The following is a 21,347-nucleotide window of genomic DNA, read 5'->3' as shown; positions in this document are numbered from 1 at the left end:
TTATTACTTTTTTAAATGCTTCATCCACACAATTTTTATAAATAATTGCATTTATGTATTACTATAACTATAATATGTTATTTGGGTTCGATCTCCAAGGAAAGTGTTCAATGTTTAGCGTAGGTATATTTGTTACGCGCTAAGGTAGATATAGATACTGAAATCTTTAGCCGGAGGTAGCACATTAGCTGGTTAATCAAGCACTACCTACGCCTATCGTTCACTCTATCATTATTTTACACGATAACAGTTAATAAATCAAATACCTATTAAATTGGAACAAAATACCTTTAATTAGCGAAATGAATGATAAAATGATAAGAGCCTTGTACTTTAGGATACCCTTTTTTTTAGGGGGAAAAGTCATCCAATGACATCTCCCGCCTTGGACGAGGCGAGAGGCTAGTGTCAGACTCTTACTGACTAGAAACCACCCCGTTCCTTCTCCTGCTTTTCGAGCCGGAGCCCCGGTAAACACTTTAGGATACCCTACCTACATATCTGGGTTATATAACAAAATTAAAGGTAAGAAAATTAAGGTGAAGTAAAACAAACATTTTGATGTCTGTCTGAAGTATTAAATATAGACATTACTACATTAATATGGCCTGGTGTGACCGTGACCTAGCCTTTATTAAAACACCATAACATCCATTTTATTCGGCACTGTCTAGTTCTTCGGAAACTGAATGAATCATAATATATAGATAGTAGATTACCACCCTATTACACCGTGTTCGAAGTTACGCAACGTGAATTATTGTACAAGGACCAAAATTGGTCCTTCGATCCATGTAAGTAAAAAATGAGTAGTGAGTAAATCGAATGGACAAATAAACAAATTACGTGCTAAATTTGGTAAAATAAAAGAAGTTATGAGATAAGTATTTGTACAATTCCTTAATTTTCATATTTTTAAGACCTTGAACGAGTAATATGAGTAAAATTTACTCCAATCAGCTTTTAGTTTGAATAAATCTACTACAATCATTGTTAACCTTCAAAAAGGCTTTAAGTCTTTCAGGACACCTTTTCCTAAAAATCATTCTGAAAGTTGCTGTAAATGTTTAATTGCTTGTAAAATGTTACGTAAATAAATTATAAAAATTTACATAACTGCTATATCTACTGCAGGTGCCTGCCTAACTATCCCAAATCTTATTTGGAAAACTGCTCGGAAAAATTTGAAATACTTTTTATCATTTTGAAACAAACATTCATAAGAAGGAAAAGTTTAATTTTTTTATTATCTATCTTCTAACTGGATATATTCGGTTTCGATATTATAAAAAAATATGATAAAAATTGGCATAGTGACAGCTGAAAAGCGCGCTAAAGTGACTAGCTAGTGGAAAATCTTTATAAAGTCGTCGATATAAAATGTAGATAAATACATACCTATATTTAGGTATATAATAAACACAATGGAACAAATACTATTACGATAATCTTTTGATATATGTCTACGAGACATATTAGTAAGAGTGCTAAAAATAACAGATGACGGTTGGTGGCGCTTTCACAAGTTGGGTAAAAGGACCACATTTTTCCTTAGACTTTTAATCTTCCAAATGATGATGATTTGGAAAATACCCATTATTGAAGGTACTATATTGAATGGAAAACCAATGAATGTAAATGAAATGTACCGTATTTTTCTGAAAATATATCACGTTAACAGCATTCTAACATCCATGACAATACTATCTAATCCAATAAAGCATTAGGAGTTTAGATAAATAAAACCAATCTGGTCTATATAGACAGAAGAGTATTTTATCAATATCATGACAAAGTAATCTAGTTTGGTTAGAGTATTTTATCAATATGACAACTAGGTAATCTAGTTGTAGAACATAATCTATCACTCTATGACAGTTCTTACTAGTACATATTTATAGTGGCTCATAAACACTAGTAGTTACGATTGCAAGTGTTGATAAGACAGCCACGTTGATTGGCTAAGAAAAAGAAACTACCTTATATGCTAATCAAAACCTATGATTATCGTAACCCTTAGTACATATTCATGAAACAAATCACAATTATGTACTTGGAGTGTCTTAATTATTATTTTGAAATAATAATCATAATTAAGGTCCCTACTTACAATGATTGATTGTCTTACATCATTTTCAAAAACAACCCCATTTTGATAAACTAAATAAACTTTGCTTGTTTTTTGACCTTTTTGATTCGATTAGAAATCCAAAATAGTTAAATTGGCATTAGGTATACGATTAAAAATGTTTTCGTTTCATAATTAAAAACAACAATTAGATAGTAATGTCACACCACCCGTGTTTTTCCGCTAATTAAATGGGCATCGTACCACCTCTGATTAAAATTCAGAAAAATATACCTAATCGCTTTCAATATAATATACCTATATTATTTTACTTTCATAAGTCGTTTGTATAAGACCGAGATCTCGGAACAAACGATTGTCATCATAAGCATCATCGTCAATCGAACAATCATATTATTATTTTAACAAACGACTAACAGGATGTTTTTGAATTATATTATTTCCAACGGTCACAAGTGACAACCCTTCAATCTTCAACTATCCACTACCTCTTTCATATCGAACCATATAAGGATCGGTAAAACCATACATAAATCGAGAATCGATATAACTATAGAATATTATAATCTAATTAATACCTAATACAATGTATTCTTAAGTAAACATCCCTATTTATGTTTGTAGGCCAACGACATTTTAGTATTATATGTTTTCTATACAATCTGCTTGTCTTGGCGTTACATTAATCGCTAAGTTACACGTGTCACCAATAGTTCTACGCAAGTAATTAAGCTATTGAATACATTTATTTTATTGCTAGAATTGTATTTAATCTGTACTGAGAATAAGATTACAATGGAATATTTTATAATATTTCTACATACAGTAAACACTAGCAGTATTTATAAGGCCCAAACTGGGCGCCAAATCGAAGTAACAAAGATAAGATTTCTTCGCTCTCTACTTGGGCATAGACGCCTAATAGTTGCTTATACACGGGCCATATATGCTACCTACAATCCGCCCCTGCTACAGTTTAACAGAATTGTCACAATTTAAGTACTTATGGCAAATATTTTTACATTATACGAAGCTTCAGATCTGAAGATCAATAGACTATCACTTCTTTTATTTCTACCGAGAAAAATAATATAGGAAGAAACATTTTCAGTCACTTTTCCCAAGTTAAAATAACAAAATATGGTGTAACGCGAGTTATTACGCAAACACATTAAATACTATGTAGCGAAACTTGATTAATTAGTAAATCAATTAAATATTAATTGAGCTTAATAAGCATTTAGTTGTAGTTAGTGAGTGACCAGCCACGATTGGTACAAATGATCGTGATTCATCATTGTACCCACGTGTTATTTTATTAACTTTCAAAAGGTTACGAAGGGCGCTGATTCTTCAGATCATACGGTACATTGTAATAACTATATTTGCTGGGAACGAGTAAACAGAGATATAACATTCACGTCTAAATGTGTTGTCATAAACTTGATTTTTGGTATCAAAGTCTAAGCTCAGAACGCAGGTCCAAGCTAAACATTATTAGAATTCTCCATTTCGAAATCCTTAAGAACTATAGAATTTGATACAGGACGCAGGAAACCACTGAATGCTGGTCACTCACTCTTAAATGGTCGATCTCGAGGATCAGGATTATCTATGATTTTAAGAAGATCTATGTTCAGCAGTGATCCTGATCCTGATATGATGATGATATAATCTAATGTTCGACAACTTTTAATTCAAAGAATGGGGAAAAACATTTGTAATTTATTTTTCCTAATAGATGTAACTTTAAGGTTTGCATTAAAACAGACAATTAAGTTAAGAGCCCTCCACTGTCTTTATCATTAACGTAAATGTCAATAATTAATAATTATAATACATTTCATTAAAATGCAAATAAGGACATTTTATGAACTCAAAATGGACTCAATACATTTCGAAATAAGTTTTGATATGACCATTATTGAATCTTTAAAATATTTCAAAGAAAAACAAACGATTGCTAATAAGAAACTTAGGTATTTCATACTGTGTGGCGTATGTTCCAAATTAGAACTAAAAAAGTTGCCTAAAACGAGTAGACGCGTCCTCATTTCAACTGACCTAATGAACATTGATCTAAATACAAATTGAAGTAAGAATTATAATCAATTGTACAACTAACACACTATTTTTGTTGTTTTATTAAACACAAACCAAGTCATAATGAAAAAATAAAAAAATCCATCACCAAATCATACATAGAACCTCGTCATTCCTTGTCCAAAACCCACTTTATTAAAAATGATATATTTTGCTATAGTTTAGGCTACACACTTGTACAAAAATCATTGAATATTCCGATAAAAACCGGAACAGAAGCCAAAAGACCTAAATTACTTCCGTAAGTAAACCTCCATAATCCAATTCTGGTATTATGTTGGTCAATCGGTCAATGAACTGACACAGGTTAATAATATAATGTTAACGAACATAAGGCTTTTTTAATTCAGAAGTATATTTTATCTATAGCAGTAAAAAAGACACTAAAACTGTACGTAAAAGGACCTATATTGCCTCCGTTTTTGTGCGTATAAAAGGACCACGCAAAAAATACCTTCAATCGACGAGCATTCATGTAGAGATTGAATAAGGTACGCCAAAATCGTGTCATTAGGCGTTCCATTGTCACTCCAATGCAAGAAAAAAGACAGATTATGTATAAAAAGCACCAAAAATTATCAGAAAAAGAAATCACACCTGCGCTCCATTTAGTTTGACACAAAAGACAATGACCTACTGTTCTATTTACAAACATCTATCCTTGAACCATGTACCAATATACGTTGCATAGAGATAAAAGTATCACGCGTATTTAAAAATACGTCTGCTAGTACCGTAGTCGTAGTGGAAAATCCCGATGCATTACATAATACTAAAAACTCAGAACTTCCATTTAAAATGGTCCTATCGGAAAATATTTTTGTTTTCATTTCATTGCAAATCTTATAGTAAATAATATTAAATTTTATTTTAATTGGGTTGGTCTTTTCATCAGTTTCGAGTTGGTTTAAGCGCCCACTTTATTTGGATTCACGCCTGACTTACGTGGTGAAGCCCTGTGTTGCCAAGAATAACGTACCCGAAATACAATACTAGTTATAACCAAAACAGTGGCAAAGGTCGATCGCCGCGGCCGTAGATTACAAAACATTCGATGGACAAAGTGTACTCTTACAATGTAGTTAGGTATATACCTAGAGTTTTCTTTTCACATGAAAGGAAAACTCTCCATCATCGATCTAGAAACCTCTCAAAAGAGGTACTAAGGCTATGGATATAAGACACAATTTTGTTTAATGAAATATCTGCCAAAAAAATCAATTTTGTTGATTTATTTGTTTGTTTATTTAGATATCATAATAGAATGAGATCAGTTCGATCCAGGTACAAGTAACTTGTATGTTACATACGTTTCGTGGTACGACTCCAAACTACTACGCATTATTCTTTTTTCGGGATATCCAATGATACTCTATTAGAAACAAAGATAACAGTTGTATTATTTATTATATGGCATTAATATGTACGTCATACTTACCTTACTATAGTAGTAGAGTACCCTTAACTAGGAAATACTTCAGTCATGAATATCAGTTAAGTATATCATCGTAGTAACAAGATAGCAACACGTCATATACTCGTAAATTACTCAGTAAAACGTACGTATAATAAATTGATACACATAAGAGATGAGTAGTTTTCCCAAGTGTAATACATACATGGCCTAGTAAAAAAACCGTAAAGGGACCAAGTTATGAATTTGTCCTAGATATTTGGCCTTCAAGAGACCGATTAGGGGAGGTTTGCTGTTACCTACTCCAAATATTTATGTTAGGGCTAGCCAGTAATGATTACTTCAGGTAGCACGCAGGTCAAGTAACAATTAGGGTCTAGTCTTGACATACTTTTACAAATATTTGTAATGGGGTTAATTCATTTTCTTTAGCTAAGTTTATGTAAAACAACGACAAATTTAAAAGGTGAATATTTTTAACTTGGTGGAGTATGAAAAATATTGGTCCTAAGTGCGGACAAAAGGACCAAGACTTTTTTTCATTTGCGACCCCAATTGCCGTCTTGTAAGTTTTTTTTAAATAAAAAACAACAAATAAATTTATCAACTAAGGCCATTTTACTGTAAATAGAAACATAACAATCACATGTTATGTAGTACCCCTATATCAACAGAACAGTCAAAAAGTTTGTTTTAAGTAAATAAAGATAAAAAGTTAAAACATTAAACATAGTAATATAACAGTCAATATTATCTGACTGTTTAGGTTCAGTATAGTGTCTGTGTTAATCTAATCTGATATGGAATCACGCGCGTTAAGTGGTCAAAGTCGATACAACATACAAGTCGATAACGATCAACCACGAGCTAGTTTAATGGGGTTTCTATCCTATAACAATATCGTGTAAGGTAAAGGTTAATATTACTTTATTATTATTAATTGTTTATGTTAACATAATATCACGCCTTCAGAATCCTCATGGTAGTGAGGAAAGGGGTATATTATTAGATGTAACTCCCACTTTTTTCGCTAGCTACATATTTTTAGAGAGGAAAATCATCCAATGACTTCTCTCACCTTGGGTGACAAAAGAGGGAGTGTCAGACTCTTACTGACTAGAAAACACACACCCCGTTCCTACTCCTGCTTTTCGAGCCGGAGCCCCGGTTACCCGCTAAGCATTCCGCAGCTCCGGCTAGTTATATCCCACCCAAAACATAAATGTGAAAGGCTGCCAAGTTCGATAATATTGGAATGCTTCGCCTATAAAAGAAGTGAGATCTAAATAAGTACCAAGTTCCATACACAGACCTCAGTTAAAAATGATATAACAAGTTGGCAAGTTTTCACACACTTTGTTATAAACCTACTAAACGCAATGAGTCAAGTATATAATTTTCTATTAAAACTTGCCAAGTTATATCATTTTTAACTGAGGTCTGTGTATGGAACTTGGTACTTATTTAGATCTCACTTCTTTTATAGGCGAAGCATTCCAATATTATCGAACTTGGCAGCCTTTCACATTTATGTTTTGGGTGGGATTTCATTTATTTTTGTAAGGTTTATTTTCTTTTTTTCTTATTTTACTTTACTTTGACTAAATACAAACCTTCGTAACGAATTTTAGGTCGATACGACCATTGGAAGATATAGATAATTTTTTTGTTTTAGTTCCTTAGGGGTATGAATTTACACCTTCATTATTTTTAAAACCGACTCACACTTGGCCATTTTCAGAATTTTTCCTTTACCTTGACCTAAAGACCTACCTCCATGCCAAATTTCAAGTCAATACGACCATTGGAAGTGGTCTAGGTTTTTGATGAGTGAGTGAGTGAGTCAGTCAGTGAGTGTATAGTAAAAATAGCGATTTTCTGACGTCAATATCTCAAGACCTACAATAGGTACATTAATGAAATTTTGTATTTTAGATAAGTAAGTAGATCTCAACAGATACTAGAAATCTCATATTCGTAGATAAAATAGATTTTGAGTTATAGGTGGGTCGAACTTGCGCCGAAATGGTTCGTGTAATATAACCCACGGCCGGTGTGTCGGTTTTTTGCTCGAACTTGGCGGACACACTGCCGTGTGTCTAGATCATAAATCTCATATAATCCCAATCAAAGGTCTAAGTTCCCCGTTATCACTGAAGATTCCCAAGAAAACCGAATCTGATTCCAACAACGAGACAATCATCTGTTGTTACCTTATTAACATTTTATATTAAATCAGCCACTTTAGTTAATACAATACATTAGTTTGATTACCGGATCTTAAAAAACACTCGATCTCTATTATCTACAATGAAAACAATATCTAACATGAAACATATTATGTTACACGCTATTTTAGAAACTCGATAACCTTAATAAGAAAAATAATTAAATTAATTAAACTGATGCTATTAGATGCCTACGAAAAAAATAACAACTAGCAGTAGTTGAATGTGAAGAGATGAAGATCGACCTGAATGGCGTGATATTGTAAGCCTATGTCCAGTACAGACCGGCTGATGATAGTGCAATAAAAATAAATCAAAAAAAGAAAAATATGAAAGATATCTGTACTCCCTTAGAAGTAGAAACAAGCATGGTGATGATGATAGTTACATACAATAAAAACAATATGTTTATCATTTATGTAACTAAATCAAGTAACAAAATGTAACGATGACAAACAATATTTAAGCTGAAACGCTAAGTCACGGTGCTGTTCAAAACAAATACATCATTTTAATTATTAAACTCATACATATTAAGAAATAACTTGAAAGTTGTTTTAATATTTTTAATACTATCCATAAATAAATAATTCCGGTTATGTTTTTGGTCCTTACATTCTCAACTAGCAATTCGAAGGCTGTATTGTTATTGAAAAGAATAATACATCCTATAATGTAATCTTACATTAACATTCTAAAACATTTCCAAATCCTATAAATAAGATATTTATTTCCCGAATACCTCTTTCTTCAGAGTTTCACATACCCATCTACCTAACTTACCATTAGTTTCATGGAACCGAAACACCGTTACTTTCCGAAAACCAACTCTATCATTATTATACTACATCCTAAAAAAATCACCCACTGTGACGATTAAAACTTTTATGCTACTCAGTTTTGCGGATCTCTCATTTTGATTTAAAAAAGTCTAAAAGGAAATACACGTTCATCTCATATGAAATCGTAGAACTCCTAAATGTTCCAAGAACACTTAAGAACTATCCTCATACGTAAAACGATGACGCACGCCTTATTTAATCAAGTAGGATTATCTCTAAACTTGTTGGGAGGTGGAAACTCCAACACAGAAAGGTAAAAAAAGGTAATGACGAAAAGGTACGTCAACGCAATCCTTGTTACTTTTGTTTTTTTTTATACTTGTGTGTACTTGGTGCCTACTTATTGTATGAGTTAAGCTTAAGCACTAAATAGTAACCATCAATGATTAACCTCTTGTGTTACAGGTTACCTACAGTTACCAGTATCCATCCTTGTCGTTTTTTATAGAAATACGAATAAATGATGTATGGTTCCTACAGATACTAAAATAAAAAAGTCATATATTAATAAAGAACTAATATGAAGATATTAACACGATTGCGATATTTGCAACACCAGTAGTAAAATATTGGTCACGTACATTTTAAAGTAATGCAGTAAAATTACATTGATAACTGTCGTTGAAGATACACACGGATGCAACACGTGAAATTATTTCAATTTATAAAAGGTTTGCTTCTTTGAAATTCTGGAAATTCAACCTTTGTATTAAGTCATCTTGGTAAGTCTTTTGGTAAGTAATTTATTGGTTCATTAATGTAATCTTAATAATATGTTCTCAATTTCATGGTGATAATGTTGAAGAGAAAATAAATGACGGTATTTCTACTACTCCTTTAAGGAAAAGAAGCACGTACCTAGTAATTCTTTGCCTTCGTGCAGATCTGGTCCTTATACGCTTAGTCTATTTTTATAACATACTATTAAATAAAATAAAGTCGGTTAATAAAGGAAAATTACTCTGAAATAAAAGGCAATAATTATCCTTTTATTATGAAATAGCATGTATTTATGAATCAGTTATGGCTGTTGTTGTTTATGAGTTTAGAAAAGAATAAGTCATATTATTAAAGAATGCGGTTACATAAAATTGCTATCCAACTACCTATACTACCTGAATAGTTTAACTGAAAAAAAAACCTTTTCATTTGAATTACTTTGTTGTTATTATTATCTTTTGTAATCGCTAATGTACCGTGACTTAGCTGAACCTTATCAAATCTGAAATGTCAAAGGTAAAAAAATAATAACGTTGACAAATCATAATGACATAACGAATTGTTACAATGCCTACTTGATTCATGGAGGTCGCCTATTAAACTCCACTAGCGATTCAATTTCAAAATTTAAATATTTAAAAATAACTGCCTTATAATTTTTGTTTTCGAAGAAAAACTGAACTGACAGGTTCGATGACCGAATTAAGCGGATAAATAACATTGATAAATAACAAGGACCGAATCGAAACCTTTGAGTAATGCAATATGTGATTGTCAATGTAACTTTTACTTTGTTTATTTATTATTTTTGGTATCATTGTATAGTATACCAGACCCAAACATGACCCTAATTATCCTCTTAAATTGATGTGGAAAATCCGCGATACTAATTCTAAAAAGGGCCTCTCAAGCTTGTGAGATAATGGCAAGCTTTTTCCTTGAAGTCTTTCTTCAGCAATGTACGTCTTCCGAGTTATGATAATGATAATATTAAGAAATATAGGTATTTGATAAGTTTCAATAATGGAAAATCTTAAACTGTAGTTAACAATATAACGATTAACCTCATAGTACGGATCATGTGTTCACTTAATGATACAGCACCAATTAACTAGTCTTCGAATAACCACTTCAAGCTAGTTTGTATACAATACAAATTTACATGAATAATATTTACATCGACTAGCTGAATATTTGAATATTTATTTGCAATTTTAACTTTGATTTATCATAAAAATACCATTGTACGTGTTAATGGGGAACGATATGTAAATTCCATAAAGTGATGATAACAATATTACCATAGCTAGATATAATTTCCATGTAACATCATTAAGGAATCTTGAATTAATTCCGAAGCAAAATATAGATATCTATACAAGAACAAATTGGATTTAAGAGTTTAGCAACATACACACTTTCATACTGTATGTGTATTTGTAAACGAACACAAGACATAACGCATTTGTTTTAAAAAATCCTAGCCTAAGGACGATACGTGGTGGGTGTACAGTGTTACGACATCGAAGTATGGTGGTACCATCGACCATCATCACAAAAACAAAGTAAATACATCGATGTGTATATTTAAAATATTTATATATTCAACAATTATGCAGTTCCGACGTCAGACGTGTCGATTCAGGTTACGATCACGTGTTACAACGATTTACCAATGTTAGGTCGACACACAGCAGCAACGATGACTTTCAGAATTCGTACCGAAGGACCAAACTAGTATCTTATGGTGGAACCATCTTGCGGTACATTTTTTTTTACTAGTATTTTATGAGGCAAACAAGCACAGAGGTCACCTTTCGCCGTCTATAGACATCCATAATACCAGAGGAGTTACAAATACACTGTCAGCATTTTAGTAAGAAAAAGTAGTTCAGTCAGTAGTTCAGTCACATTATTTTTAATTGTATGCCTATTAAAAACATTAAATACAATACAAAGCAAAAATAACTTATACGAATATGCGAAAATAATATAAACAAAATAATTATAAAAAGTCAATACAACGTTAGCAATAAGGTTAGATATCTACGTGTCTAAATCAGCTGTATCAGTATAAACATAGTAAAGAGAAAATTGCTAAATCATGTTGAAAAAAAATAACATAAATAACTGCAAGTCATCAAACCTGTTTGGATAATAACCTCATATTTAACGATCATTATTGATACTGGTCATATGAAAATTCTCTTTACAAATAATTCCTATTATTGTGTGTTTACTTTATTAAAGTCAAAAATATCTATTTTAGGCCAATCAATGAGAAATCGCGTCCTGATTTTAAATAATTATATCAAGAACTATAAATGTTAAACCTTTTAATCGATTATAACGTAGAACTCGCTAATAACTCACTTATTTCGATTTCAGATTCAATTTATCATCATGGCTGCCGAATGACTCGGAACACGAAACCTCAACATTGTACTCAATACAATAAGACGTGCTAATTCTCAACTCAAAAATAGAAGGTAAATTTGAGGATAATACTTAAACTTTTTTGATAAGGTTATTTTAACCAATTAGAATTGAATATTTTAAGATATAAATATCTAAAGTTACTTATACGTAAGTACCATGAAATTATATTATTGGATCTTTTCACAGTACTACGAAAATAAATTAGGAGTTTATCAAACAATACCTCGTATGTTTCTTATTTAATTTCAAGATTACAATTATGAAAACATTTGAGAGCGGTGTGGCGCATATTTATAAAACGTGGTCCTTAGAGCCGGAACGAAATGATTAACAAACTACAATATTTTTTATATTAGACTCATTTGCTACACTAATAAATGCCAAAATTGTTTAAAATATAATGAGAACGAACTTCGATCTATTGCATAAACAGACAGATACGAAACCTTGGGTAAGGCCACGCATAGACATAGAGACGCGGAATTCATAGACAAGGCAAGTTGATGATAACAAATGTTTTGTTAACAAATTGAAATATATTAATGTAAGTAATTACTAGTAATAAATCGTATAATTATTATCGTAGGAAGTGGCGCCCGATTGATTTTTTTTTTTTTTTTTTTTGAGGGCGAGAAATCATCCAATGCGCTCCCGCCTTGGACGAGGTGAGAAGCAGTGTTATATTATGCTTCTGTGAACCAGTACTACTTGTAGTTTAATTTAAGTCATATGAGTAATCTCCATACTGTATATGCAGCTACGATAAATAGACATGCCGTCATGTTATCTCCATATTGTAAAGACTACCTACTAATCTACGTAACAACACTCGATAGACCTTGTAAAACCACTACACTTGAGAAAAGCCTGAGGGTATACCACTCACAAACACTGTCCAATTAGTTCAGCTTAATCGTAACAGCCTTCAGTGGACTGCAATTTAGATAGTAACGTATTGACGGATTAGATGCACCTCTCTAAGCGATGGCAATATACTCGTAATTAGTATGAAAACTGAACTGAAAACTGAACTGACTTTTATCCCTGAAGTGAATATTATGGCACGTAATGTCGCTATACAATGTAAACCCACTTTTCACCGTTTGTTTGAAAACATATACCACATATAAGTATGTGTTTGTTAGGATAACATGATATTATGTGCTCCAATATCGAAATATTTCAAAGGGTTATTAGAAAATTTAATTTTAGTATCTTACTTCGAATTTGTACTCTATAATCGGATATTGTTACCATTTCATTTCTTGTTTTAATATCAACAATGATTTGGTCCTTCGAGTCACAAAAAAGTATTTTAAACCTGCCATGTAGTTAACAGAACTATTTGCAAATCGTTATGAATATAACAAATGCTAAAGTGAGTTTGTTTGTATGACTTTCTTTTATGTAGTAACAGAATTTTTTTATTTGTATTTTGAGGAAGTTGAAAATTCAGTTTACTTATATTCTTCCTTCGACCAACCGGGCGGAAACCTAGTAGTTTACACGTACGAATACCAAACTTGTTTACGCTTAGGTATAGGACGGACACTGTATTTGATACATAATCAAATTACCTACATATTGATCGTTCTAGAAAGACAAACAAACCAACGGATGCTCATAAGAATGCACATAAATAAAGAAAATACATTCAGAACTGTATTTAGGATTCTGAAAAATGGTTGCCTGTTTTTCTTTGAATTCATCTATACTAATAATATTATAAAGCTGAAGAGTTTGTTTGTTTGATTGTTTGTTTGAACGCGCTAATCTCAGGAACTACTGGTCCGATTTAAATAATTCTTTTTGTGTTGGATAGCGCATTTATCGAGGAACGTTATAGGCTATAAAACATCACGCTACGATTAATAGGAACTGAGCAGAGCGGGTGAAACCGCGCGGAAGTAGCTAGTAACTTATGTATGTGCTGTTCGCAACGAAAATACATTGATATGCACTGTAAACTTTGTTTTTATTTGTATAACTAGTATAACTAAGAAAGCATGAAAGTGACTACAGACAAACCTATCATCATCAACAGCCTATTAATGACCACTGCTGACCAAAGCCTCTTCTCACACGGGGAAGGTTTTAGCATTAATCGAAAGACAAGGTTAGCGAAAGACAATACTATGTATGTTCCTAATTTCGGTTCTTTCAACATTAAGAATAGAATATTTTCTGAGAAAACAAATCTCATTAATATACTTTGATAAAATATTGTAAGTGTCATGTGCCATTCACGAGAAGCTTAGTTACGTGACAATAAGACCCGAATAGGAAAAAAATTCGTAATTAGAAACTGCTAATATCGATTCACCACACGAGTTAATAAAACAGGTACTTTATAGTGAAATAATTAAGAGATTTTATTCACCACATTTTATAAAACGTGACGAGTTCACAATTTTGTACCTACTTTGTATACAAATGACACGGTTTACGCATTATTTAGCGTAAAGCGTAAAAGCATAATCAAATAACCAATAAATTAAATAAACTCCTACTTGTCTGTCTGTCTATCTTATTATCTGAAAAGGATAGTCAAAAATTGTTTTTTTAAGGGGGACAAATCAACCAATTACTTCTTTTGCCTTGGGCGAAGCCAGAGGGAGTGTCAGACTGACTAAAAACCACCCCATTCCTTCTCCTGCTTTTCGAGCCGGAGCCCCAGTAAACCCGCTAGGTATTCCGCAGCTCCGGATCAAAAGTCAAAAACTATTGTACTATTGTTATACCTAATAATCAATAAATCACACAGTTTTAAACAATCTCTTACTTCGTGTCCATCTGCTTATCTTTTGTCAATGGGATAAACCCAACAACCAGTCTAACTACCTACATCTTTATTGCAGAATATAACATTTATCCTACAAAAAGTCACCTTGCTACATGACGAAATCGTGCCATCTACCGGGACGGTTCAAAACACTCGTCTCCGTGCCAAGTGACAATCAATGTTATCAGCTAAACGCCAGATTAGTCCAACTAAAATACTCGATAAAACGTAACATTTACAGTAAGATAACAAATAACAATCGAATTCATAAGAGCTGATGATGGTGAATCAGTCAGGCATCCAGGATGCGTCCCTTTTGTATCAGTACAAGCTATAGATAATTATGGAATTCTTTGTTATCAGTAAATACACCTCCCCTGCTGAACAAAAGCCTTCCGGCCTAAAGGGTTAGTCATACTACCATCACCTCTGGCAGGCGATACCTGACGAGTACAGTTATGGGCGTCTAAAAGAGTGACCGCATGACGCAATGTTAAAGATTACCTTGTTAATCCAATAGCCGTATGTGTAAAATATCGTATAAATGGTTTAAACGAGAGGATACATATTACTGGACTTGTAATTGTTGAAATCTTTACAAATGAAAATTAAATACATACTAGATACCTACTTGGACGGCAATCGGTTAGTTTTGAAACAGAGTTCCAAATTATGGTACCCTGGGCACACTGCCAACGACTCGTTACTACGCAATTTATGAATATATTTCAGACTTCACACTTTAGTTTTGTTTACCTCATTCCAAACAAAATAAACTTCCAATATTATTATAAGTAGATATTTTCATGAAAACTTACTAAACTGTAGTGCCTTTTAATACTAAGACATACCTATTTTCCTACGGTAAATAAGAAGTTACGCTAAGATGCCCCTCTGTATGTAGGTACCTACGTAACATAGACTAAACAATAGGTCGTTAGTGCTGCAACTGCAGTTGTATTGACACATCTATGGAGCATGCTATTAAACATATTTTCTTGTCTAATGTAGTCGAACAGGGATCCCGTGGCAGGACAGCAGCTGCTCTTTAATCGGTACTATGATAGCCTTTTTGAAGGAAGAAGACATCCAATGACTTCTTTCACCTAGGGTGGTCATCAGATTCTTACTGACTAAAAACCACCCCGTTCCTACTCCTGCTCTTCGAGCCGGAGCCCTGGTAACCCGCTATTAGTTCATCTGTGGTGGTCTGATGGCTCTTAGAGGCACGCGTGAAAGGCAACTCGCCGTACGCTCATATTATGATAGTTCGATCATCATGATCATATTATATCAGCCACTTCTGCAGCTGAACTAGACCAAAAAGCGAGAATATAACTTAGAAACCAACCCTACTCACAAAAATCCTGTACAATATTTATCATCTCTCAATTATACAGAAGATGGGACTGCCATAATACCCACGATTGCCAGGCAGATCGAAAAATAAATGTTACATGTCTTCTTTTCACACGTTTTCCTTAAGAGACCTAGATCTTCTCAACGTTTATTTGTTATGGTATACGTGAGTTCGGCTCCATTGAGCGAGGTCGTAGGGAGAAAGTTGCGTGAACCACTCGTATGAGAACATACAAGGCTAAATACTCGCACGAATGGGGTGCGGTCACTGTGGCCGCGGATTGGCAATTAAGGACGATTTCTCATCAAAATTGATAATTTATAATTTGTTTGGTTTCCGTACCCATAGGCTTTTGGCAGGAATTGCAGAAAGGAACGCTTTTTCACTGTTCTTTTTTGAGATTCTGTATTCAATTGATTCAAGTAAGTAAGTCGATATCAGTTTATTATAGAAAGATTGTATTTATGCAATGATACAAGGTGCTAACGTAAATGGCGTGGCGGTTTAAAGAAAATCATTCAGAGACATAAAAATAAATGTCTGCATTTTATTAAACAAATAAAACTGTAATCGCAAATAAAGGCTGTTAACTTAGAAGTAAGTGTTAAATCATAAATAACATTATTTTGTTAAACTTACGATAGTTTTTTTTTTATTAAACGTTGCCCACACTAGGATTTTCTCCTGTATCATGGGTGCGTTTACAAACATACAAGTTTGACCAGAACAACAATTTGTAGATCACACAAGAGTTGCTCCGTGCCAGAATCAAAGACGCTACACTATAGCCCGATGTTCTGCTATAGCCAGATCCGCAGCCACCGCACCAACCGTGCAGTCGATTTCAAGTTCAAAGAAGATAAGACTCAAATTTCAAAATACCCTTATGAAAACAAGGAATCTTCTATTTAATAACATGTATCATGAAGAAAACTAACCATTCCGTTATCCTCCAAAAACGTCCTAACATTTTAACCATTCCCCATCCCCTCTCTCACTAGACCCACACCTCAAAAACAATCACATGATCACCGCGTCACACGGACAACCGTCATAGGACATATTTCGTACAACACTATGACCGTTGCAATCCAACGCATCTTTAGAGCGAGCTATTTATATACCAACGTTATATAATGAGACAGTAACACATAACACATGTAACTGTCGTGGACAGAGATAGGAGGAAATAGAATCGATCAGCTGATTGGCAATGAACTACTTAATCACTATGTAATGATGTGGATGAGATCGGAAGACAATTATGTATTCTGCATTGTAACGTGCATAATACATAATATGCCTTTCATTCAGCCAAAGATGGTAGGCGACATTTTTGCGATTTTAGTTATAGGTATAAATATTAGGAATCAGCTATTTTTTTTCCATCGAATGGTGTATATGCATAAGTAATTTAAAATCACAAAATAAAAGTCGTTTACCCTCTATTGGACGAAAGGCATCGTATCGGGCATATACAATTATTTAGTACGTGAAAAAAGTTAAATAAATATATTTAATTTTAACTGTACATAGACATTTAATGATTAGGTACTTTCTTAATAACGATATTGTATCGAAAACAATTGCTTAGGACAGAGGTAAGTAAATTAAATGACTCTGTCAAACTCAATGAGTACGACGGTAAAGGTTTTACTTTACTTTCACCTAAAGGGGAGTAAATAATTATATTATTTTACTAGTATGCGAGTCCCGCTTGGGCAAAAACTCACTAATTAAAAATGGCAGTTACTGCCTGATACAAACGTATAATATTATGTGATGTGAATTTAGCCTTTCCTTTTTAAATACTAAACTTAGTATACTTGTACTTTAAAGTAATCGAAACTCCCGTTCGGCATTCTGATTGGTTGGTTTATTCGAACCGGCCAATCAGAGCACCGAACGCGCTCTCATTTCGATTACTTTAAACGTAAAGCAAACTCGTACTAAGGGAACAGATTTTGGTTCAATTCCATTTCAGCCCAACATTTTCACACCTAGGAACGCAAATTTCTTGTTACAAGTTAATACATAGAAACCACATTATCCTCAGTATAGTCTTGTTTGTAAATAAATAAAGTCATTAGATGGACAGTGTTCCCACAAGGAGCTAGGTAATAATATATCTGTTCAGTGAATCTGAATACATTGCTAAATCTACTACCTAGATTCCTAAATCAATAAGATTGATGGTCAACCTATAATAACCCCGTAAGAATATGAAATATGTTTGTAAACGCACCCACGACACAAGAAAAAATCCTAGTACTACTTTATTTAAATAAAAGTAGGTTACCAATGCCTGGTCTTCAATGATCCTAGAATGGCAATTCGAAAGTCAAAACCAACAAATTAGGAAGATCAATGGTCAATCAATTTTTGTCGATTACATACCTACTTAGTAAAAAAAATCATTAATATTTTTATAAGTACGGTTCTTAAGTTAAAGTTTAAAATGCTCATTATAACTTTAAACTGCTGCTGATTTTTAAAAACATAATTTAAATACATTAATTATGAATTTAAATTAATTCTTGTTTATTTCAATGGCGTAGTTAAGTTCAATGTTAGTAGGTGCCTATGTGTTAATTAATAAAAATTAATAAATTAGATAGGTAGATTATGGTATGGAATAACACATAGGCCGCGGGCCACTTTTATCCCACAGAAATGAAGCCGCTAGCAGAAGCTAGTATGTATTAGATAAATAAGATAAAATATATATATATCCATATTAGACAAGGTAATAAATTGTTATTTATTTTGTTCCAAATCGATGACAACTGAGTAAACGTTCACATTTTGTGTATTATTGGATCATTTCAAGCATTTTACGATAAAAATAACTACATCTGCTAACACAGCCGTTATGTTATGTACCTAATTTACATCTTACGAAGACTTGGATTGGATTGAATTCTTGAATTTCCCAAGACATACTAATCTTAGATATAACACTGAATACATCCATTCATGTCCTAGATTAGAGTAATGAGTCACTGTTAAATATGGGGTAAACGAATAAATCGATCAGGTGATCGTGCCGCTCACTCTCGCAATACTATTGTAACCTGCATGTATAAGTATGTCGTTTGTGTGTTTACTGACATAAGACAAGTTAGATTGTACCTACAGATTCTACAGAGATGGATAAAACATCGAATACAGACTACGTTAACGAAAAAACCAATATGAATAAAGTGGGTATCAGGAAAAAGTAAAATCAATCAATCAACATTGTCTTTATCCCCGAAGCGGTAGGCAGAGGTGCACATTACGGCACGTAATGCTGCTATAAAATGTACACCCACTTTTCACCACACCCCGTGTAATAGGGGGTGAGCCTATTGCTATATACTGGACACAATTTCAGACTCCGTACTACTACTGAGAAATTTTCGAAAAACCGAAAAAAGCCCAGTAATACTCCGGCAGTCATACTTGCGACCACTCGACCAACGAGGCAGTCAAAGTCAGAAAAAGTAAAAACTAATTAAAAAAGTAATCCTTACCTCATATCAGGCGAGAAGTCCACGGAACACGCGTACCCGGCCACCATGTGACCGCTGAACGTCTTTTTCCTGTTCATCTTAAATCTGTTGAGGGCGCTGAAGACGATCACCTTGTTGTCCATCGACTGGCAGGCGAGCCACTTGCCGTTGGGAGACACCGTCACCGCCGGCAATGAATGCATTGACGGGTCCGCTATGTATTTCATGTCTACTGGTATGTCCCTGTGGAAAATTTTAATAAATTAGTACCTTCTTTTTTTGAGGGGGAAAATCATCCAATGAATTCTTCCGCCTTGGGCGAGGCGAGAGGGAGTGTCAGATTCTTACTGACTAAAAACCACCCCGTTCCTTCTCCTGCTTTTCGAGCCGGAGCCCCGGTAAATCCGCTAGGTATTCCGCAGCTCCGGAAATTAGTACCTACCTACTATGCTACGAAGCGAAGATGTGACTGAAGATGGAGCACACAGACTTAGAAAGTAGTTATTAACTCTGACCTTGAAAAGACCCGGGTTGTATTTCTATAATAGAGAGATAGTAAATAATACAAATATAGTCACATTTTTATTGATAAAAGAATACCTACGCGAATCACCTGATGATCAGCCCATTCCATGGATAGCCGCAATACTAGAGAAGTTACAAGTGCGGTGTTGGTTTTATAAGGAAAGGGATTGCTTTCAGATTTCGCCATGCCTTTAACTATTGTTATCTGATGTTGGATATACAAAAGAACTAACACCAGGAGTCCATATAATACCCAGCAAGACTCGTCAACCTTAAAAATGTAAAATTAACTGAACTTTAGCTTTACATAGACTTAAGTCTATTAAAAAAAATACCTAATTTACCGACTACCTACCATACATATCTTTACAAATCTTAATAAAAAATATCACAAATACTGGGAGATATTTAAAACTAAACTACTTAATTCTAAACTAAACTGTATGCACTGATTTCCTTTGCGTATTCTCCAAAACCAAATCACGAGGAGACTTTGTTCTAAAATCAAACGACACATTCTTTGTTTCATCGTTTTCTTTCAAATATGGCGTCGCCGCGGGCTTTTGGCGGGAAACCAATACTCTGCTAAATGGCGAACACTTTCCTATCCGCGCTTGGTGTTTAAATATGTAGGAAATATCTGTTCTATTTGGCACTAAAGGTTCACTGTATTCCCGCGGCGGGATATAATGTGGATTTGCTATATTATTGTTGTTAAAATCGTTTTCTATGTAAACTTCATTGTTGTTATTCAAATCTCTACTCATAGTTCCCATTGGTGTTTTCATTGTCTTCATTAAATCTGTCTCATAGTCATCATCATCACTATCTAAAGATTGTACAATCTTATATCTTTCCTCTCTTTGCTTAACCCCCTTTCTTGTATCATTTAAAGCATGAGGTAGATTATATTTTGATGATGATGATGAATGATCTTCACTAGTAGTATTTAAACTGTATTTGGATAGACCACTGGTACTTGGTACTGCCGACATTTTTAATTTGTAAAGTAAAATAAAAGCTTTAGACTACTTAGTATTGTACAGTAAGGAAATAAGCTGGAATATAGCACACTGCACACTTAGTTCACTTTGATTGTTTTAATTTATTAAAACAGGTACACTAAAGCACTGGAAAATTTAATTTAAAGTCAAAATATCTATGTACGGTCTTTACTCATGAGAGAGTGAAATAGCAATGAATACGTTGCATAGAATCGTTTCACATTAAATTGACATTATGTTTTCCTTCTACCCTCAAGTGGTTTGAGATTTTTTGCAAGATGATCTATATTTTTATTTGCTAATAGTTTTTTATGTAAACTATTTTAGCTATTAGCTACCTACTCTAG

At 33.4% G+C, this 21,347-nt stretch overlaps 1 protein-coding gene across 1 annotated transcript in view; it reads right to left on the bottom strand.

Annotated features, from left to right (window-relative positions):
• Positions 1–21,347, bottom strand: part of LOC118268076 (pre-mRNA-processing factor 17) — a 29,173-nt gene that overhangs the window by 2,126 nt on the left and 5,700 nt on the right. Inside the window, exon 10 of the mRNA XM_035582331.2 lies at positions 19,493–19,714. Within this exon, the coding sequence (XP_035438224.2) occupies positions 19,493–19,714 (222 nt within the window). The remainder of the gene's footprint in view (positions 1–19,492; positions 19,715–21,347) is intronic.

The sequence above is a fragment of the Spodoptera frugiperda genome, chromosome 29 (assembly GCF_023101765.2).
Source record: "Spodoptera frugiperda isolate SF20-4 chromosome 29, AGI-APGP_CSIRO_Sfru_2.0, whole genome shotgun sequence".
NCBI lineage: Eukaryota > Metazoa > Arthropoda > Insecta > Lepidoptera > Noctuidae > Spodoptera > Spodoptera frugiperda.
Note: the sequence above shows the minus strand (reverse complement) of the source record. Positions and strands in the feature narration are given on the sequence as shown.